The sequence below is a fragment of the Myiozetetes cayanensis genome, unplaced genomic scaffold, assembly GCF_022539395.1.
Source record: "Myiozetetes cayanensis isolate MyiCay16 unplaced genomic scaffold, myiCay2020 scf5-8, whole genome shotgun sequence".
NCBI classification, from domain to species: domain Eukaryota; kingdom Metazoa; phylum Chordata; class Aves; order Passeriformes; family Tyrannidae; genus Myiozetetes; species Myiozetetes cayanensis.
In genome coordinates this window covers 106,921,123-106,945,136 of record NW_026087742.1, presented here as the reverse complement: position 1 = coordinate 106,945,136, position 24,014 = coordinate 106,921,123, and the positions used below count along the sequence as shown (strand labels likewise).

The following is a 24,014-nucleotide window of genomic DNA, read 5'->3' as shown; positions in this document are numbered from 1 at the left end:
TTTATATAAAATATTGACATTTATGTAAGAGTCTTAACTTCTTTGAATATCGGTGACTGTCTCAGTAGTTTATTCAACATGTGAACAAAGCTGAATTAGGTAACGTCCTTTAAAACAAACAAACAAAAATTGTTGAACTGATGAAAATATGTTCAATTACTCATATACTTGATTTATATATCAAAATTTAATTTAAAAAATTAGTCTCCTTGTACACTTTTTTTCCCTGCAGTGTGCACACATGCCAATTCATATTTTATAAGCCTTTAATTCATATTCTAATAATGTCTGCACTGTGAACAGGACTTGAGATCTCAAAGAAGAAAAAAGGCTTTAGAGATTTCTCATCAGTGGTATCAGTACAAGAGGCAGGCTGATGACCTAATGACATGGCTGGATGACATTGAGAAAAAGTTAGCCGGTCTACCAGACCAGAAAGATGAGCAGAAGCTAAAGGTAATGTTGTTTTGGGTTGGCAATGGTAGATATTTTTGAGTGATAGTTTGTCAATTCATCAGAAAGCAAATGCAACAAACAATAATATAGATATAGAAAATTAACAGTTCTGTTCTTATTTCTATTTACAGTAAAACAAACTATGTTCAAACTGGCATTTTTTTGTTGTACTATATTTTGTATTTGTTTGTTATACAGAATGTTATATAAATAATTTGAAACACACTAAATATAATGTTTTATCAGTAATACAAAAAGTGTGCAATGTATTAAGAAGCATCAAATGTTTTCTAGTAAAAATTGTAATTGATTTTATGTATCTTTGTTCCAGATGAACAAATGACTTACCGATATATGGATGACCTCTATCTCATGTTAGCACATTCATTTTCATCAGAACATACTCATATGTCACTGTCAAACTCTATAGATTTATTTACATACTGTCAAAGGTTTTCCTGGTTTATTTTACATCGTCTTTCTTTGCTTCATTCTCTGTTGAGTTTCCCACAGAGTAAAATAGGAGTTAACTAATACATTAAAGAGTCTAATAATACATTTGTAAGCTGTTCGAACGCTATTTGTCCTCAATATGCTGACCCTTATTGAGAAAATAATTTTTCCAATTGCCCATCCCAGTGTACTAGCAAGAATCTGAACATGGAGACTGTTGGCCTTTGCTAACAGTTTCAGAGAATACTAGCAGTTAGTATCTCTACAGCCCATCTCCAAGACGGTTCTTCAATTTCAGTTATCTTTGTTTTGTTTAAATGTAAATTAGGATACGAAATAGCTGTAAATTTTAATTGTAACAATAAAATGGAAATGGATTTTCTGACAGAAGTATTTTGCTAATTTCAAGTTGATTGATCTAGTTAGCTAACTGTCCTGGGCCCTGTATTGGTTTTGCTCACTAGGAGATTGGTGGAGAATTGGAGAAGAAGAAGGAAGATCTGAATGCGGTGCACAGGCAGGCTGAACGCTTGTCTAAGGATGGGGCGGCAAAAGCAGTGGAGCCAACCCTGATACAGCTCAGCAAGCGCTGGCAAGATTTTGAGAGCAAATTTGCTCAGTTTCGAAGACTCAACTATGCACAAATTGTGAGTTGTTACTGGCAAACCCATATGTTTGCAACTGCTACTACTAACAGCATCCTACTAACAGTGAGAGCTTCAGGGTCAGTGTCAACTCTTCAGATATTAATAAGAAAAACCCTATTGTCTGCAAGTGGGGGAATCTTTATATACTCTAATACAATAGTGCTCTGCTTTTGTCTTAAAATTGCCCTTAAGTTAAATCAGTCAATTACAAAAAACTCAGCAATGAAAGATTTGTGTTTATTTCTGTTGCCTCATTATTTTTCCATAACATTTATCAGTTTAAAAACGTTAGTTTGCCATGCATCTATTTTGTTCACTGAACATATAGAACACAAAAATTGTCTTTTCCAAACTACCCATCCCACGCCAATTTTAATTGTTTTTTTTATTTGTCCATAACATGTTATACTCACTTAGGGAAGTGACTTGAAAAATTCTTATGACTCTATATATACATGGCCTCTTCTTCAAATACTTGAATTCTCAAAGAAGTTTTTTGTAAGAAAGTGTACTTTTCAATTTGACAGGTTAAAAATATAATTTTATGAACCATCTTGATGTCTTCTGATTTGTTTAGTTGTGTATAAAATATAATTATTCTTACTTGTTTATAAATGCTGCAGTAACTGGATAAATAAAAGGGAAATTGTCACTATTCCAGATTTATGATCAAAATATGTATTCAGTGTTACCCATCTAGAAGGTTACCAGATGTTGCTTTTGCACTTATAAGGTTTTTCTTTGCTATTCCTACTACTCTGCTCTTTGTCTTCTGCGCTTTACGAAGAAAGATGAGACCTGCTCTCAAGGTTTTATGTTCTTTTCTGTAATCTTAAGGTGCTAGTGGATAAAGAGTGTTTTATCAAAATATAATTTTATTTATTTATTTTTAAATGCACCTAGATTGCAGAGAAAACATACTGAGAGGATAAAAAAAAACAAACATGAAGTGTTGCTTTTAACTACCTGATAAAGTACGCTTTAAAAAAATGAAAAAAAGTTCCAAAAATCAGCATTCTGTATAACCTTTTGAGAAATATATTCCTCTATATAATGTACCATATTGTGTATTTTTACCTTTTCTAATATTAAGTTAAATAATGTATATGTAAAACTAATACTTTGGACAGCTATGCAGTTAATGGAAACAATCAGAGAAACATTAACTTTTATTTGTATGTTATTAAATTTTGTTCCATCTGATTACACTCTTCAGATTACTATGGTTTATATTAAACTTGATGGATGTAATCAGGTGCAAATTGTTTATATTGACATGGAGCTAGAGCAAGCCTTGTAAATGAGTTGGCACTTTTTTTATAATGGATATATTTGCTCCTTTGATAAGCAAGTAAGAGATCAGATTGTGCATGCGATTTGTATAAAAACATTCGGCTGTCAATGTGCTTTTTATGTTACCCACCACCTACCATGACAGGGGATGAATATATCCATTATAAAATTTTACTAGCAGATCAATAAACTTTATATTAGCATATTTTTCTATAAAATATGTAAAGTAGATACATCAGCACATGTGGTTTTTAATTCCTCAGAGGAATACACTAATCAACTTTTTAAACTCATGTAACCATTACATGTATTTATAGTGTTAAAATATATAATTTATATACTATATAACCCTGTAAGGTTAAGTTTTTAAATATTCTCTAATATTCCATGCAAGAAGGCTACTTGTTAGAATTTGTCTAGGGAATAAGGTCATTCAATGAAAGTTACGTGTACACAGAACAATTACTGTATCCTTCTCATTTCTCATGGAAAATATATTGCTCTTTTGACAATGACTGAGATGATATTCATATGAAATATTTTGGAATTTTTACAGAAACTATTGAAACTTGAGAGGGGTAGTGTATTTTCATGACTAAAATCAGAGTGAGAAGTGCAATAACCTGTTGTTATTGTTTTGACTTTGGTGAATCAGTGAAACAGATAATTTCTCAAGGGTTTGTTGTTTTTTTTTTTAAACAGCTTAAATACCTACCTCACAGGGATGTTGTGAGGATTCATTAGTTGTTTGTGAAAGATTTTAAAATACAAAAGAAAAATGAAAATTCAAACTATTCATTTGAACACATGCATATACCAGCAAAAATACCTTCCACAGAGATTTTCTATGTTAACTACCAACTGAATAAAACCATATAATAAAAATACAAACTGATTTTTTTCTTTAAAACAAAAGACAGCTGCATTTTCATTTATAATTAATGTTGTATTCAATAAGTTATTTAACAACTGAAGGTTGATAATAGAAATCAATGAGATATAGTTGTACTGTATATCTTGCAATCTATTATGCTTCATTGAATAAACATAGCAAGACTGCACTGAAGAGAACCTTCAATTATGTTGCTTGTTGACAGATTTCCATTTCTTACCTTTGTTGGAGATAATATATTTTTGATATCAAAGTGTGAAATTAAAATTATCATTCTCCCCTGGATTTTACTTTTCCCCGATATTTGTTGGGAAGACCTGTCAGAAGGATCTAGAAACCATGACCTTCTAAGAATTTATTCTCTCTATCATGGTCGATTCTTGTAAAATCCTGATTGTCTTACAAATAAGTAGCAGTAAATATCCAACAACTAATTGACCAATATATGGGTGCATATTTATAAAAAGGAAATTTCTGTCACCAGTTATATTGAGATGCATTTATATTACCTCAAACAGTTTAAAGACATTTTTGAGACCTTAATCAATTTGGTGTAGTGTTCCTCAATGTGAAAATTGTCACTGAGTAACAGGAAATTCAATAAGGAAAAAGGTGGGTTTATTGCTTTCACAGATTAAATACGGTACACAAGCACATAAATGCAACTGCATAAAACCCAAAATGACACTGAGTCGAAAAAAAATTTGGTGTTCTTGTTGTCTTGCAAGATTCTTCTCTCATAGAGAGTCTTTATTCATATGTGGCAAAATAAACAGTTGGCAGAAAATTCAGATTTTCAGTCAGGCAAATTTATAATTTCTGTTCTAAGACAAGTTAGATGTTCTACTTCATTTCAGCTAAAAATTTCCATTTGAAATCAGTTTGTAGTAATTTCAGTTGTGAAATCCAAATAACTTACTAAAGAGTGCAATATTTTACCATAAAATTATGATTAACCACTGAATCCCTTTGAAGTTCATGAAAGTTTAAGGTACTTTTCAAATAATAAGCCATTAAAGTTTAATCCTGGAGCAAAATGCAGTTTTTGCATATTAAAATTGCACATCTATTAAAAAAATCAAGAAAAATTGTAACATTATAGAGGTTAACGGACATTTATTTCTAAAATTTCTCTGCAAGATCTGAAATCATTAGGCCTTTACAGTCACACAGTATTTGCAGAAAAGTTGTCGATTCCCTCTGCTACAGTCTAAACCTCTAAAAACAGTAACTTAAAAATCTTTCAGTTACTATTTTTCAGCAATAGTTTATGCCACTCTTCCAGGGTGTTGACAATAGTTATCTGTTGCAGAGGAAAAAACTAGATTCAGAGAGTTTAATTCAAGTCAGGATCAAAATCAGTTATTATGTTGATTACATTTAATTAAATTAGCTTTACTTGATGTCTGTTTTATAGAATTTTTTTTCCAATACTTTCATTGCATAAGTCTATGAACATGTTTGTATCGTGGCTCAGTTTAGATTTTCCTGAGCTGACTGAAATTACTCTGAGTGTGGAGTACTGAAGGCCTTTATCGTGAGAAAACATTTTCTAGATCAACACAAGTGCAGAGCCTACGCTGTAAATTCTTACTTCATATGTCCTATTACCATATTTTATCAAGCTGTTCAACATTCTTTCTGAAGTTATATATGGTGGACTTTTAGTTTTCCTCTCTCAGCTGAACTATGAATGCTGTAAATAGTAAGCCAGAGTATTTTTAGGACAACAGAATCGCTTGCAATCTGTCAAAATTATGTATCTATGGATGTATATACAAGGAAAAAGATAGGCTTATCTAAGTCATTTCAGTAATTTTATTACACACAAACATTCTATTGAAATTTATGGTCATTTTACTAGTGAAATATTGGGGCCTGGATTTTGGCCATACAGAGAAAGATATTAATATTGACCAAATGATAAACATCAGGAGACACTGTCCTTTTCATACCAATTAGACTTTGTATTGAACAAAAATTAATAAGGAAAATAGTTATACAAAATATGCATTTATTTTTATAAGGTAAGTGATTTAGTCTGAGCAGTTTGATAGCTGCCTGCAACATGGATAAAGTACCAGCACTCTTAGTACTTACTATGAACTAACATAAGCTTCATTTTTCCAAATAAAAGACATTACTTTGTTTAAGATTCTGTAAAGCATTCACAAATTCAAAATGCCTGTTTCTCAACTGGATGAGGAATTCAGGTGAGAGAGTACATGATCAACTTCTGGAACCAGATTAAACTGGTAAAGTTTACATATGAAACTCAAGAGTTTGTTAAAGTTCAGTATTTTAAGGGCATCTTACAGTTTTCAGTTAAAATTTGCCTATGGGACTCTATTTAGTCAATTTAATTAAATTTTTTTAACTGTTAAAATATGTTTATCAAAATATTTTATAAAATATAAATCAATCATTAATTTAAATAAATCTATGACAGATAAACACAGGACTTGATGTCCTTATTATCTGTCTGCATCTAATTAAAATGGATACTTCAGTGGCAATGTGCTACCATTGTTTTCAGTTGTTGTATTCCGTGGTTCTGACAATCAGCAGCATTGTAACAAAGTGGTTTTCTTCTCTTATCCCTGCTTAAATGTTTCTTGGGTTAACTAAAGGAATAATAGTTGCCACGAAGAAGAGGCAGACTAATTCTTCTTTATTCCTAGAATGAGTGTGAGAGAGATATATAAATGAGATATAAGTGAGAGAAAAGACATTAGAAGAGCAAAATAAGAAAATATCTATTGGACAAAAGAAAAGAACTATACAGTGATGGATTAGTATCCAATTCACCTATGAGCTTTGGATCTTTTAAGAACAGCCCAGAGGTGATCCTGTGACACCATTTAACTTCTCTGACACTGACAGTGGCAGTTTTTTAAACAAATAGGTTTACATAGAGTCAGCTTTCTTGACCGTGGTCTGCAAAAAAACATGAGGATGAATTAAAAACTCTGGGAAAAGAATTGCATCTTAATGTTGTCACCAATTTTCCAGCATCTGTCAGCCTGGAAATGGCTATTAGAAAATATATGACATGCTCTATCATAGTTTTTCAACTCTACATGTTTTTCTTGCTCTGTGTCAAGAAAAAAAAACAAACCCAGAGTTAGAACTATGGATACTCCAGAATTAATGTTTTAAATTAATTGCTATAGCTTTCGTCTGTATCTTTCTTTCTTCCCCTCCCACTCCATCTGACTGTGAAAATAATGCACGGATCAGACTGTAGCAGGACTGTCTGAGATTTTGGGAGATGTCCCATAATTTAAGCTTATACATACAGGGAAGAGACCTTTTCTTATGGATAACACTTTTACATTTCAATCAAGTTATGAAGTTGATAAATAAAACAATATAAGAGGAAGTAATTTCAGATTGGTTGATGCCTGTTGACCGATAGTTTTCAAAATCAAAGCCTTCAATTTTGCATTTCTATTTCCAGAATCTAAAGTTTACTGAAATGTTTTCTAATTCACGCTATTATTAGGAAAAACTTCATTTTAACTGTCTTTATATAATTTTATGTATGGATCAAATAGATTCATTTTATCATAGAATAAAAACTGCAGCATTTTTCAGCCACTAAGGTATGCCTTAGCAGTGAAGTGTTGTGAAGACATAAAGCACTCTCTGTCCAGGAACAGTGCTGAAAATAGTCATGTGGATTTTAAAGTTTCCTTTTTTTATATAACTCATAGATGAAATAAGATACAAGCATTAAACTATATGGTTGAGGTGTTGCAATGTGCAGGATTTTGTGGACTGCAACCATCCATCGGTAGAATAATCATATACATGTGAGAATATTTACATTCTTATTTGAAAATATGAATTTTTTTTAAATATTTTAAATACATTTTATTGCTGCCAAGTGGATTTTAAGGCCTTGCCTTCATGGAATGTATAAATTAAGGAATTTATACATTTTTAATTCTGTATTCAGGATTTCGGTTTTTCTGTACTTGAAAGAGATGCTCCTTTTTCTACTGATAGATAATTTGTTTGTGATTGACTAAGGACATCCAATCTCATTTTGAAAATTCCACATTAGCAGTATAATTTTGATCTTCTTCCTACATATTTATACATATTACAGGTAAGATATGCTAGCAGCATGGAAGACAGAATTTATTTTTCTAAATGTTAGCTGACGTCACCACTCACAGTTGGCATAGGAATGGATGAATAAAAGCTTCTTTATAAACATGTACTTGAAAGTGGTTTTATTGGTCTCTGACAGCATTTTATCATAGTTTTGTGTGTTTAAGTCTTTATTTGATATATTGATGATAAACATGGGCTAGCAAATACCATGTGGTTCACAGTTTGCTTTAGAAAGCAACTGTTCCAAAGTTTATAGGGCTCTTTGAGGTATCACTGCCCTTGTCCAGAAGGTGATCCCCTGTCTGCTTCTTTTTTCTCATGTGAAGCACAGCTCTGTTTATTCTGGAGAGATCACTGACTTTTCACACACTCATATTTCTCAGAGCTGCTTGTAAAGAATACTTTCACAAGTGTTTCACTTCAGGAACAAGCACATTTGTTTGTTTTTCCTGAATCTCTCACCAGGATGCTTCTAGGAGCAGTGTTGTGGTACAGTAACACTGATGGGAGTGTTTTGCCGCTTTACTCCTCCCACGTGTTCTGTTTGTGTGAAGTTATTCAATCAAAAACACAGACAGTAAGGTCTCTGTGAGTTTGGAGGCCTGTCGTAAGCAGGGACCAAAAATGGAACACTTGTCAGGATCTTACACAAAAAAGTTGGAGACTTCCTGGATCTGAATTCCTGAACAGCAAAAGTGATGTTGGGATTATTCCCTCTGCAGGAAGTCTATAGAAATGGATGTACTCAGATCAGTGAAATTCGCTTTAACACTGAATTTCCCGCTGTTAAAAGGGTGTTAACAGCGTTTTCCAAGGCTAGTTAGATCTGGTGCCACCAGGTGATACTGTGCTAGATGAAGCAATAATGATCACAGGTGTTTCTTTGGAGAAGGTGTATGAATTTGTGGGCAAACCCTGCATTATTTCCGTACTACTTTTTCTCTAGGGTTTTTTTTTGTTGCTGTTTTGTTTGTTTGGTTTGTTTTGCTTATTGGCCTTCTCTGTAGGGGCAAGGTCATGAATTTACTTCTTGTGTTTCAGTTGCACCTGGTAGGACATGATAGCTATCAATAAAATCAGTGTAGGTAGAGTCACATTTATGGAAAGATCCTGACCCTTTATGAAAAATATGGAATGATGGGGAAGAAAATTCAGTTTACTGTTCTAGAAATTAGATAATGCTTGGTAAAAATCAAAACCTGAAAACTTACACCTTATCCAAAATAAGTTGATTTTTTTCAGAGACTATAAATAATTTTCACAGCAGCCTATAATTGACAATCAAGGAAAAATAGACAGTAATTTAATATTGCTAAAATTTTATTTTAAAGATATAGCAATATAGGAAATGGCCATTTACCCCAGCATTTGCCAATCACTCTTAACAGTTCATTTCTATTATGTATTTTTAAAATATTATTTTGTTTTAAGCATTTTTAAGTAACTCTGTTATACATTCTGCCACTTTTTCAGATTCAACTTGCTCAAACCCATTTTTAAACAGTTATATAAAACTTTAATCTCCATTTCCCTATTTATTTTTAATCCTTATAAAATCTTAACCTACCACAGTTCTTATGTGCAATTTTGGCATTAGCAATTACATATATCTTTACTGAATTATTATTAGTTTTAATAGTAGTGGCTCCCAGCTGCTACAGTCGCCTTTTGTAAGTTTTTTCTCGTCACAGTGTTGGGATATGATTCAATTTCAGCTTTTCATTTGTAGTAAGAAGGTGCTTGTCAGGAGCACAGGGAAGGGCTCTGCCTGTTGTATCTTCTATCATAAGGCAATTCCAAAAAACATAGGGACAAGATAAAATGTGTCCCTTTCTTTGCTGATTAAAATTGTCAGTTCTTATATGCCTACCCTCTATTTCTTAGTGCAAGACGCCAACCTTCTGCCTTGGGTTCTGTCATGCTATTGTCAATGAAGGAAAGACAGAAGGGAAGAAACACCTGTGACCTGTTGAAAACCCCATTTAAATCAGATACTTAATCCTTGACTTCTCAACTAGTATCGAATTTTCAACTCTTTCATTCAAATAGTATTCAGAAACTAATTATTTTTGACTGTGATTTTTTTTAGAATAAGGTAATAAATAATGTAGCAAAACATGAGGGCAGGTTCTGATAGGTCTCTACTTTTAAATATCAACTTATTTATTTATTTATCTGTTAGTACTTTCCAGTTTATCTAACAATATAAACAATTCCAGAACTATACAAGTAATCATCCAGCTGGGAGAAATATGAATGTGAATTTTTCTGTAAAGACAGTGTGAATCTGTGGTAACATACAGCCCATTTTTCTTTGTAAATTAAAAGATACACAATTTTGCCACTAATAAATAATTAAACATGATATCCATGAAGTGCTCAGACATCAGATTTCAGCTTGACTTTTTCGTAGTTTCAGGAACTGTTTAGAGCAAGAAGGCAGAGGTTTTGTTTTATGTACACACATATACATGCATGTGTACAAATGTGTAAATACGTAGTTATTAGCCTTAATTTGGGTTGAAAAATATAGACTAATACAACTAAAGAAACTAATCTTATTTTGTGTGTCACTTTACATATTCATGTGACCTCTTTTTGAGTGAATAACCTTGCACACCTAGCATGCTCTTTGCATTACTGTGAATAGAAATAGTCTGTCTTCTCAGTCGAAAATAAAAATAAAATTATAGTTAAAATGTTCCTTATGTGGGTCTGAAGGTCTTTGCTACATTTAGGAGTGTCACAGTGTAGTCTTGAGGAATTAAAATATATTGCTACATAAGGGCCTCAGTGGCCTGTCAAGATTCTCCCATTTTCTAATCAACTGGGACAGCTTTTTCTTTAGGTTTACTGGAATAAACTGTTATTCTTGCAAAGCATGTGATTCATGAAACATATGGGGGGCAAACACAATTTTTTAAAGCAATTTATTTTAAATAATAAAAATTATAGCAGTGGTATGTTAATTAGAGAGGTTTCAGTGTTAGCAGATGTACTGAGAAAAGTCATTTAGTGGGAAAAGTGTAAGCAAAGCAATTAAATTTGCATAAGAAATGCAGGAGAATAACACAAGTCTAGAGATAACTTTATGGGCTTTATATGTGATATGCATACATCTTCTAGAGTGTGTATATGCATATTTTAAGACTCAAAAATTTAAGAACCAGGTGACTCAGCTCGGTAACTGAAGAGAGAAATATGTCATGAATTAAAATGAGACACTTTACTGAGGTAGTGTGCACTTGTGTTTGTTTTCTTTTGCATACTGTGTAGCCAGCTAAGGATATTGTTTTCTTCAGGACCATTGATCCATTATCTTTCACATCCGTGACTCCAAAATCCATAATTATCAGTAAGGACTGAAGCACCTAAATAATACAATTTTTGGAAGTCTACGAACAATTACTTTTAAAAGTTCTTTGAGGTCCTCAATAAGTAAAATTTACATTTTTGAGATGACAGATGTCAAACTAAAAGGATCTTGGTCCCACACTAGGAATCCTCTGTGATGTGACAAAACTACCTTATGCTCACGAAACCACAAATAATTGATATCTTAAATTTTCCCTTTTCTAATGGACATGCAGGTGATCTAGTGTTTGGAGTTTAGCTAAAAGAAGCTTTCACAGATCTTCCTGCTCCAAAGCACACTTTTAGTATTACTTTTTTATCAGTGATCTATCAAATCATAAATATAGAGAATTTATATAAGCAGCCAATTTTTTTGTCACCTTATATGTCAATATGTTTCCAAATGCCATGGGCAACAAAGTTTTCTCAGAACCAAAACATTCTGGGATGTCTTTACATTTGGTGTGTGCATGTGCTTTTAGAATAGGGTGTCTATTTCATATTTTTCCAGATTAAAAACAAAACAAAAAATTCATAGCTTCCTGAAGAGGTATCTTGCTGGTTTTGATTTTGGTTGTTTGTTTTGGGGTGGGGTTTTTGTGTTTGTTTGTTTGTTTGTTTGTTTTAAGAAATATTAATGTATTAAATACCTTTCAAATTATAGAATTCCAAATTATACTTGTTACTTTAAAGAGAAAGGTTTTAGTATAATGTTGAAAGTGCAGAGTTGACATAGTTGTTTTGTGTTGCAATCTAAGGAATTGTGTCTATTACACAAATCATTACTTAATGGACACCTTGAAATGATTTAGTATTCTAGATGTGGCATGCATGGAATTTCTATAATGGAGGACAGTTTTTAAAAAGGCGTGATGATTTAAAATGAAAGGGCTAGCACTAAAATCTCAGTAACAGCATAATCTCAGGATACTATTGTATTTCCTATCGTCATTTCTTTGGAGAGTAGAAGAAAAGTTTGTGCACTTTTGCATGGATTAATTTCAATACCTCCCATTTCAAACAGACAAGTGGAGTGAGTGATCTGTATCAGAAACCTCAAATGTTCCCTGCATTTGTTGTTGGAAGTTACTTTTGATTGTTTCTGGGTTATGAACTGGAAATTGCATTAAGTTTTAAGTATGTCTAGTGTTAAGAAACTAAAGGAAGCATTCTGTTGTATATCTATACTAGCAAACAGTTCGTGAAGATACAACTTTTGTGATGACTGAAACTATGACTGTGGAAACCACTCATGTGCCTTCTACGTACCTGGCAGAGATCCATCACCTTCTGCAAGCCTTGTCTGAAGTAGAAGAGCGCCTTAATTCTCCTGTTCTGCAGGCTAAGGATTGTGAGGATCTCTTCAAACAAGAAGAGTGTCTCAAGGTAAGATAGAAAGATTTCCTTAACAGTGATTGAATTCCATCATTTTTGGGCAGCCTGCACTCATTGTGAGACATCTGTTTTGCAAGTGCTAAGCCTCTCTCTGTGATGTGTGCATATATGGATTTTTATATATGAGGGCCCATTGTTGCAAAATACGAGAACACTGAAGTGTTTATTTATTTTTATCTGTTTCACCTCTGTTGGGAGGACAAAAGCATTAGGGTATCTGCAAAGTACGTCCTTGAATGGGAGAGAGAGAATGAAGAGGGACAGTTGTATATTTAAAGACAGAATTTTTAGTCAAAGATCTGTTTGTATAAATAGAAAAAATTTCTTCACCGAAATAGTTATTAGACCTTAGAACAGGCTGCCCAGGGAAGTGTCTGAATCACCATCTTTAGGGGTATTTAGAAAATGTGTAGATGTGGCTGTTAGAGACATGGCTCAGTGATGGATTTGGCAGTGCAGGGTTAATGCTAGGACTCAATTTAGATCTTTGCCAACATAAATGATTTTATGATTCTATGATTGGTAAGTTAAAGTGATTACTAAGTAACCCTGTCCACACCCAATTTTGGCTGTGGACAAGGAACAAAACCAAGTAAGATTTAGCTGTTGCATTCCATGTTAGACCAAAAAAGCTTGAAGTCTTATTGGGTCTGTACTCTATGTAGTTATTATAATTTAATTAGCTAAAAAGAGAATATTGGCCAATAGGTAGATAATGTAGTTAAGAAAAAGCTAATTCAGTATTGTTAGTATGACTTTAAATCCTACTGTTTGGTTTCTTCAATGCTTGCAACAGTGAAATCCCTTGAAACTGGTGGAATTTTTCCAACACAGAATTGACATAAGAAGAGAGTAAGATTAAAGTTGTAAGCCTAAGTACATGAATGAGTTATCAGCTCTTGCAGAATAATGTTTGTATGAGGAAAGCCTTGTAAAAAAATCACGCTCAAGTGCTGCATATAATTACAGCAATTCCAAATTGTCATCCAGCATGAAGGGAAGACTACATTTCCATTTTTTTTGTGATTATTTTGGGAAAGAAAAGTTTTTATAAAAAGTAAATATTAGCCTAAAGAGACTGGAATTTGCCTACAGTCAGCTATAAGAAAGAAGCTTGGAGAGAGAATCAGGGCAGTGGCTCTGTCTATGTTCTCTGGATTTTCCTCTGTAGAAGCACATTTATCTTTCCACATCAGAGGAAATGTAATAAAACCACATCCATGTGCTGCTATTAGCTTCTGTAAAATCCCATCTATTTATAAATCGTATACATTCACAGATCTAATACATTTCAGGCATCTCTATAGAGACACATGCAGGCACACAAATATTCTTATTAGCTGTTGAAAATCAGGGTGTTCTCAGTTTCCTAACAGGGCAGTATCGTATGTGTAGTGAAGCATAACAGTGAAGTATTGGGTCAAAGGAAGCATACAACTGATAATAGGGTGCTGTGAAATATCAGTAGGGCATTTCTTTTTACCAGTTCTGATTTAGTACCAGTAGATTAAAGTAATTCTGAGTATTGAAACACACAGCATGCCAGTTCTATTATAATTTTTCACTTTAAACAATAGCTTCTGCACAAAAAAGCTCATGGACCATGCAAATCATGGCTAATGAGCCCCTACTTGGTCCTTATTGATGAACCTACATTCCCTAATAGATTGGATGGAGAAACAGCGACCTAACTCAAGCAGTTTACTGGCAACTGATTTCCTGTTCTTCTCAATGCTTTACATTTGGGCTAGCTTTATCTGATTTATATGCATAACTAATCTGTTGTTCACCCACGTATATTTGGTATTATTAGGGTTGACACCAACTTTAATAATATTGATTACTGAGGTTACAAGTTACTACTGCCATAGGCTTAATTTAACTGAACTATTAAATTGTTATGAGATGCATTTGTGGGCACAGTTCCATCTTCCTCCCAAATAAATCTCTTAGAAGAGGCAAATGGGTCTTGCACATTCGTGGGCTTTTGGAAGGATATAGTTTTGATCTGAGCCTGCTTAATGAATATTTATTTCCGAGGAAAAGCATCCATCATTGTCATTATCCTGCAGTAAAAATAGAAAAGTAGTGCATAAATTGTTCAGCAGCTGGTTGGGAAAGGTTTGGAATTAAATTGTGGTTGTTTTTTTTTTTTCCTGACAGATTTGCATGAATCAAATTACAGAACTGTCATAAATAGCTCTGTGTTTTAAAACTGAGCTTTTGCTTTTTTTCACTCCCATTCAGAAAGAATCCATTTTAATTAATCCTTTAAAGGAAAAAATAAGGTTATTTACAAGAATCAGTGGTAACATAATTGAATATTTTTCTCCAAAGTAAAAATGATTGCTCATTATCAAATAGGATAAATATTGAATACAAATTAAAAATTGCTGGTATTAAATGTCAGATAATTTGAGCACTGACTTTTTATATCAAAGGCATGTGAAATACTAAAAAGTGAGATCTTACAGCAAAAATGTGATAGGTTCTAACTTTTAGTAAATTGCAATGCTTTTATGAGCACATTTAGAAAATCTGCTGAAACTTAGGAATGTTGTTCTCTTCATTTTAAGCTTTAGGGAGTAGAAAAATCAGAGAAACCAAGTCTCATCACTTTATCTTATAAAGCCAGCATTGCAGTGTTTTCACTGTCCTATTACAAGCTGTTTACATATGAGGACATACAGTACTTCAGTTTATCTTCACCACAATATTTACAGTATTTAACAAGCCATTTTAAATATTACAGTTCTGTCAAAGATGAAACTCAAGCTGATTGTATGGAAAAGTATGGTTCATAGATGATGAACCATACATAATAAATCAAATAAATTTAAATAATACATGAATACATTTGGACTGATATACTGAAGATAGTACAACTTGTGTTATAAGCACAAACGTTATGATATTTTGTCTCCTACTGATGATGTTCATATTGATGGAATTCACAATCTTTGAGTTATCCATATGGAATTGATTGTAACTACAATGGATTTCATTACATGATCAAATACAGGGAAAAAGTGTCTTCAGAATTTAGCTAATTATCCTCCCTTGCAATGGACATTTCAAATGTTAAACGAAAGTAAGAATTTGCATACATTCAACCTAATCTGGTTATATTACTCACACTAAGAGAAAGTTTTCCTGTGTATTGATTATCTCATGCAAGCTACTTGACGTCATCAAGCTCCAGATTGTTTCATGAGAGATGTATACACTGAAATAAATACATTCATTAACCAGAGAATTAAAACCAACACATATTTCTGTTTGCTAATACATAGGAAAAGTGTGTGCACTAAAGTGAAACAGGATACCTGGACTTTAAGAAGTCTAATTTGCATTTATAGCCGTATGTGAGAAAGTGCTTAGTAGAATTTCATGGTAAGAGTCACTGTCATAGTCATGGCATACTTGTGCCTGTTCATTACTTAATTCTATTAACTGTGGATTCAAAACTTATTTTCTGAAGCTACTTGCTTTATATAAATAATGCTGCAAACCTGCAGTAATGCACATACATATTAGCGTTTCTTTTTATACTTTTTTTAATATTATTTATTTTGGTGGGAGCATCTTATTGTAGAACATGATTATACATTTAGCTATAATATTTTTCAATGATGTAATAGTTTTAATATGGAAAGCCATCTGGCTCTTTGAGAAAGAGATTTCTTATATATGTAACCTCTTACATAGTCACTCTCACAATTCTTTATCTAGTTCATCTTTTTGTATATTTCCTGTATGGTCTTTATTTAGTTCATTAAAAATTGGTTGTTTTCTGTCCTTGTTTTAAAAATATAGGTATTTTAATGTTCTGACTTTTATTTTTATTTTCCTTTATTTGGTAATTCTTCATTTAGAAGACAGAACAGGTTTTTTGCAGTTTTCTACTGTGTCTTATTTCAAAATATAGGGGTTTTACTGTGCACTTTACACATCTATGATTCTGGAAGCTAATATCCCCATTCAAAATGTTTCTTTAAACCACTAATACCCATAGCAGATATTGTAACTCATACAGATTTTAAAATTGTAATTAATTTGTGGAAGTTTTCCAGTTATGCATGATCACTAACAACTGTGCTGTTACTGGTTTTCATGTCGGTGAAAAAAGCATGGAATATTGTAATGAATCTGCTATGCATATAATTATAAAACATTATTCTACAAATGTTTGGAATTACTAAAAAATGTATTCTTAACTTTGCACACTGGAATATGTATATGGTGTGTATTAAGCGATTCTTATCCAGAAAAATCACATAACATGAAATTCAGAGTGGCTTTCTGCTGCAGCTCAATAAAACCCAATTAACCATAACTTAGAACTGAGTGTGCTCAAATGCACTCTCCAAATAGATCTGTCAGTAACGCTGTGCTTGGTGACAGATTCGTACACAAATAGCCAAGGAACTGAATTTTACAGAAAGTTGTCTTTTTCTGGCAGATTAAGATAAATTCCAGGTAGTGAAAATGAACTGATGTTTAAGTCTCTAGCACTCAGATTTCTCTTTTAAGAGCAATGAGATGGATCGTTCCCTAAAGGCTACTGTCACTTCAGCTGCTAATGATTTTCTGTTATCCTTTTTTTCTAAAAAATTAAAGCTTTGTGCACTTCTGTTAACCATGTTACACAATCTCCCAAGACATTGTTGATAACCAACTGCTTGAAGCAATTCTCTTCAACATGAAAGATGGGCTATGTGTGTGAGATACACGGGTATGTGCATACACGTATATACATAATCTCTCTTTTCTTTTCTTTTTTTTTTTCTTTTTTTTTTCTCTTGGACATACTTCTTTGCAGAACATTAGCTGTATTATCTTGCTTTGTCCGTAGCAGCTGTGCTTTAAAGGAAAGCAAAATTGTGACACAGAAACTGTATATACCTCCATACAATATAGAAATTGTATACCATAGACCACTAGCTTTAAACATTAAGGGATATGTCACTTATCGATTCTGAAATGCATAGATGTATTTAATCTATTTTAAATATTTAGAAAACTTATCTTCTTGATTAAAAAAACATTCAATTTGAACATACATAGGCACATATATATTCTTCATTCTAAAACATGTCAAACGCAGTAAGTGTCCTACTAAGAAGGCTACTCAACTTGAATGCTTAAGTAAGTCCTGGCACCTTTTAACATTTTCTCTTGTTTTTCAAATATGTAAATTTTTAGTAATTGATGAGGTTTTGTGAAGATGCTTCCTCCTTTATATTCAAGGCAATCTTGGAAGATTTGGAGTCATTTTATGTTTTTATCCTCTGATATTTCTTATATTCAGAATAATAACATTAAATACCTGAATCATCCGTGGCCCAAGTGTGTAAAACAAAGCTTTAGGTAGACCTGGGTAAGGAATGCTGAGTGTGAGGCATTATGCTGGGAAAGTCAAATGAGGTTTGTTGAGTAATGACACAGACCCAGCCAGCTTTCACTCTACATGATGGATTGCTGACAAGGAAGAAACATGTTCCTTATTGTGAATCATTCCAGAAAGAAGACATCTATAATTCCCCTTTTATTTATAAGTATTCATTTAGTCTTCTAAATGTAAGTCACATTTCTCAAGACCTATACATTCTAATTACTACTCACAAGAGGCTTTATGGAATGTTACTTTATCCTTCCCTAATCGTGGACGGGGAAGTGCTTCAGTTTAGTTCAAACTGTCCATGAAGTCTGTCTGGTTTATAACAGCCTTCTAAGACTAACAACTTCTTCCTAATAGCTACACACATCTCTGCAGCAACTTTGTGTATACTAGATTTTATACATTGAAGGTTCCTAGTAGAGTAACACTTTAAAATCTGCATCAAAACTAGTATTGTTAGATGCAGATTCTAAATGTTTGGATAGAGTGTTCAGTAAATTAAAACAAATTGAAAATGACTAAGTAGTTTTATTAAAACCGGTAAAAAGGAATGAAAAATGAAAAAAAAAATCAGCAGTGCCCAACAATGAAGAAGAGCAATGGTAGGAAAATAGTGGTAGATGGGTAAAATATAAGGCATAGTAAAAGAATTATATCAGTTGTTACATGTGGTTATTGTTATTATCATCGATGTTATTGCATCATTAACATTTTCCACTGCTTTCTTTTGCTTATGAACAATTATTTGTTATTTATAAAAGCAGTGTCTTGGTTTTATTTTTTGAAATCTTGATATTTATTACAGAGCATTAAAGATAGCCTGGGGAGACTGCAGGGTCGTGTAGAAATTATTCACAGTAAGAAGACACCGGCTTTGCAAAGTACTACACCAAAGGAAGCAGCAAATATACAAGAAAAACTGACTCAACTGAATTCTCAATGGGACAAAGTTAACAAGATGTACAGGGAGCGGCAGGCGTAAGTAACTTTTAAAAATTGCTCTTTCCGATGGCATCCATGAATATTTTTCCTACTGTTGATGATTGTTTTCTAATCTTCTTTTTGTGGGGATACCTTTTAAAGTCGCAAACAATATTTGAGAGTTAACAAATAAGTTTGCTTTAGATAAGAACACATGGTTTCAAGCATTTATTGAATTACCACAGAAAAGTCTTTGACAATTCTTCTGAGAATGTAGGACATTAATCTGATAATGAAATTTATTACATATATGACTAGTTCCATTAATTTAAATAATGTCTGTTCATAGGAATTTTACAAAATTGGCTCTTCAGACAATGCTGAAAACTTGACATTAAAAGTTTCATTTAATATGCTACCTCAAAAGACAATAGATATCAAGTGTCAAATAGATTGATATTTTCTAGAATATCACTTCTTGTGCTACATGTTTAGAAATATCCCTTATCTGATACAATATTCTTATATGCATTATAATTATTCTATAAAAAATTAACTGAATGTCCAAATAATTATTGTGCTGTATAGTAGGATGAGATAGGATTCTAAATGTGTAAACCGTAACTAGAAGAAAAAAAAAAACAACCAAAACTTCACATGGGTTTAACCTGAACTGATTTTGTCCTACAATCCAATCCTTGGTAACTTTTATGGGGTTTTGTTGTTTAGAAATATTGTTAAACAGCTGTCACCTGGCAGATTTATACAGACATATTATTTTCCACTGCCAGCCAGTCACTAGCTTTGATTTCAGATTACTGGAAAGAGAAGAGAGTAAAGCTTAAGTAATAATCAGAGAGAATTATAATAAAAAATCTAATTCAGTAATCTTCATGTCACAAAAAAAAAAATCAAAGGATAAGTTAGAAACAGAGACTGAAAAAAAGCTTCTCACACAGATAATTAAGATTGGGGATATTTGGCTGCTATGCTTTTCCCAGAGACTGGATTTGCCCAAACTCCTATTTCTTTGGTAGACCAAGCTCTGAGAAACCTGTGGAATCTTCTTTTCTTAGGAACTGGCTTTGCCCAATCTGTAACTGTTTTAGCAGACCAGTCTCTGAGAAACCTTTGGAATCTCCTCAGATGCATTTTCTGCCACTGGTACATAGCAGGGAGAGGACTTTACTGTTAGCTGAAGGTTTGGGCTACATCTCTGACACTCAGTTATTCCTTATTTAGACTGTAGTGGTATTAAGCCAGCAGCAGAAAGTCTTGTGAGGTGAAATGAATTAGTGTTTGTCAAGTATTTTGAGGTCATCAAATAAAGGGTCTAGAGAACTGTAAAGTATGATTACTGTCCAGCTGGCTTTTGCCTGGGGGAGTTATCCTCTGTTACTATGATGGACAGCAATTCAAGCTTGGCTGCTGTCTGGAATCACACACCTTTCTTTTTCTTTAAAATCTTTTGTTTGTGGTGTCAGTCTAACTGTGTCACTGTTTCAAAGGTTTTTCTTGAACTCCAGATGATCCCTGTAGCTTCTGCTGTTTTGTGAGGTGTGTTTGGACTGTACACAAATTCTGGGGAGGAGGTGAAGGAAGACAATATGGCCTTTAGCATTTTACTTCTAGCAGTTTGTGACTGTAAGGGGTGAAAATATCAGTGTAAGTCTACCCTTGGGACATGGATGAATCTGTGTTTATGAGATATGCTATTGATGATGATGTTTTAGGACAGTTTGGGGATTATTATTGGAGCTGTCTTGCTTTCAAGGGAGCGTGTCTAAGTGAATGTGAGTATTCAATGTTTGAAAGGTTACAGAAACAAATATACTTGTAACTATGTTTGTTTCTGAATATTGCTTTTAGGAAATCAAAGGCTTGTAATAACATGGAAATTATTATTTAAGTAAATAAAAAATCAAGTGTCATGATGACAGATGGAAGAACAAAACGCTTTTCCTTACCTCTGTAATTACTAGAAGAGAGCTTACTCTAAATCTCACACAAACCATTAGAAAAGCGTTGAATTCTTTTGTGTGAAATAGATTTCCTGGAAGTTCTGACTCATATCTAGATACTTTGTAATTAACTTTGTAGTGAGTTCCTAATAATTAGAAATCAAAATAGATTTTTAGTTTGTTTTATAGCAGAGCGCACACCAGTTTGACAGGAAGACATTGTGATGGTAAGCACTCAAATAGCTTTATGAGTCCAGTTTTTCTGCAGTATTTGAAAACCTTATTTCACATTGTCATTTTAGCATGTTTCCTGCATTTGAATAGGAGTTCATACTGTACTTACTGTAAGATAACACACAATATTTAACTGGAAGAGTATAAGCAAAAATGCTGTGATCGTCTTAGAGTACTCTTTCAGTGATTTTAGAAACCTAGGATGAATGCAAATATTTACCCTTTCACAAATTTGTATAAATACTAATCTTCAGCTTACTAATTTTTAAACTGAAGCTTAGATCTAGCATGGTTCTTATTTAGGAGCGAGATTCTTTTCTGTTGTGTTTCCAACAGATAAGTGGGAGTGACATCATCTTATACCAAGTGGAATTTGTTTCCTTCATTTCAGTTTTCTGAGTGCATAGCAAACTCCAGGGAACAGCGATGGCATGATTTGTCTTTTGTGAGCTAAGGAGTAATTTATGATTTAATTTATAGCTTCAACCTTTGCTTTCATGATGCTAAATTTCTATGTTATCTTTTCCAACAGATGTATTAAGGTAATGCAATCTGAGTTTGAGAGGTAAAGTTTCAGTCCTAGTAAGAATAACCATTCAGATGCCATAATTTGTCCTGTACTTTTACCAGATTTTCACAATAGTCTTCCTTCTCGGCAGCAATCTCAGATACTTGTTTTTTTGTATTGATCGTGACTGTTTAGGAAGGGACAGTAACACCAGGTCCCAATATATCTTAGGTGAGAACACATAATATTGGAGGGGGAAGAAGATAGTAAAAGATAGTCTTTTAATTTACTGTCTTATATAACTTTTTATCTTATCAACCTACCACTTGTGGAAGATTTTGTTTGTTTTCTCAGAATATTGTCTTCCCAGGATATTTATGCCTGTGTCTTGCTTCTGTGAACAACACATGCACCCTAAAAGTAACCTTTCTAACACTTCCAGAAATCGTTGAATCAATAAAGTACAACAAAGTTTTTCAGAGTAGATGTTGTTTTAAAATATTTCTATAGCATATGCAAATCACTCACAGAGAATGTAAAAAGAAAAAAAAAAAAAGAACTATGCAGAAAAAATTAGAAAAAAGTAGAATATAATTTAAAAGCAAAATACTAGAGACTTACAAGTATTGCAGACCTTGAATATTTTTGAATCTATTTCTTGATCAGGAATTAAAATTCTAGTGGATCTCTCATATTAGTGTTGGACAACTGATTTTTGTCTTTTTCGTGTCGTATTTAAGAATTACCTTCCAGGGCATGCATTATGGACTACATTAATGCTCACCTAATTAATCTAAAATCCATTAAAAATTAAACGCTGTGAGACAATGAGGAAAAGTTGATATCATATATCTTTACAAAGTGTTTCTTGATAATTCTGAAAAGTGGAAAAAAGTGATATGCCAGTCTTATATCAGAAAATATTGCAAATCCATAATAATGATAATAATAAGAGATTGATGGCTTTATAAAACTTACAGACAACTAGTAATTTTTATAGTAATAAGAACAAACCATAAAGAACTAGTAAATAGGCTTATACTAAGAATTATTTTAATTTTTGAACAACAGTACAACTGTCAACTATTTCTGAATAACCTTAAATTAGCTTGGTAAAGGCTAATGGAAAGCATTTATTAGACATAAAGAATCAATTCATTGTCAGAGAAATAATATTTTGTGGTTATATTTCTAACACCACATAGTAGCAAATTTCATAATCCCTTACTGATATATTCTGTTGAGAACTAACCCCATTCATGGATCAAGATTTTAGGGAAAAGAAATGCAATACATGAATTTTTCAAATGTAAGTAACCTGCCTATGTTCTGTATCAGTGCAGAACCAGTAAGCCTTGAGAACGTGCCTGTCTGGTGTCTGAATCATACCCAGCCTTTGTGCTCTGCTTGCTTAGTAGAAAGTATGTAGATATAATACAAAGACAGTTGCATTCAACCCAAGTGAGGTATTAAGAGTATAGTTATCTTTTCATAATATGAGACATCTTCTGTCATTGAAGGTATGAGTCATCTTACCTACCTTTAACCATCCAAGTTTTAGTTATCTATTTTATAGTACTTGTCTGTGTTCTTTTTCAATTAAATACTCCCCGGCAATTCTTTGGCAAGTAGCTGTTGAACTATGTAGTAGGTCCACTGACTCTTCAGGAAGACCAGACAAGATAAGATTAGACACATTACTTTTAGATAGATAAAGTTCGGGGAGATTAGTCTTAACCTAGGAAATATAACAAAACAATGCAGTTTAATTTATATCTAAACATGTTTTTATATATCTCTTTCACTAAGTCCAGTCAGCATTTCTTTGCTCCTTGCCTTAACTCTGACAAAGCGAATGACAAAAATTAGGATTAACTGGCTTTGTTTCAGTAGAGGGAGAAAAGCAACTAGTGGAAGGCCTAGGTATTTTGAGAGAAAGTCAGAAATAGTGGCTGCTCTCTTACCTAAAAGAATTCACCCATATATTTCTGTTGAGGTTGTAAGTCGTGTTACTAAAATTACCCTTGGCTCAGGATTCAAGGTGAAAGTGAAAACCAGAACAGATTAGTTCATCCCCAATGAGAGAAGGAAATTACTCCTTTCTAATGTAAATCTCAAAATAGCTACCATGCCTTAGTTACATGCAGGGTAGGAGTTTTTTCCTTGCTTTCTTTCACAGTGACTCAAATTACTCATTTGGATTTTGAAAAGGGCAGCTTATAACGCTTGACTCTTGCAGCCAACATGAGTTGGTAATTTATTTCCATACCCTGCTTACTGTATAGAAATGCTCTCCATAGCAGTCATTTTATAATCAAAATCTTACAACAGATTTGCCACTCAATTTGACCCCATAATGTCACACCATCGAGTTAAT

General features: G+C 33.0%; 1 protein-coding gene across 11 annotated transcripts in view; it reads left to right on the top strand.

Annotated features, from left to right (window-relative positions):
- Nucleotides 1–24,014, top strand: part of DMD (dystrophin) — a 1,047,400-nt gene that overhangs the window by 459,381 nt on the left and 564,005 nt on the right. For 10 of the 11 annotated variants that reach the window (XM_050333288.1, XM_050333286.1, XM_050333290.1 and 7 more), the window contains 4 exons: nt 304–456; nt 1,374–1,556; nt 12,409–12,603; nt 18,819–18,991. In XM_050333288.1, the coding sequence (XP_050189245.1) occupies nt 304–456; nt 1,374–1,556; nt 12,409–12,603; nt 18,819–18,991 (704 nt within the window). The remainder of the gene's footprint in view (nt 1–303; nt 457–1,373; nt 1,557–12,408; nt 12,604–18,818; nt 18,992–24,014) is intronic. The other variant, XM_050333291.1, reaches the window with a different exon arrangement.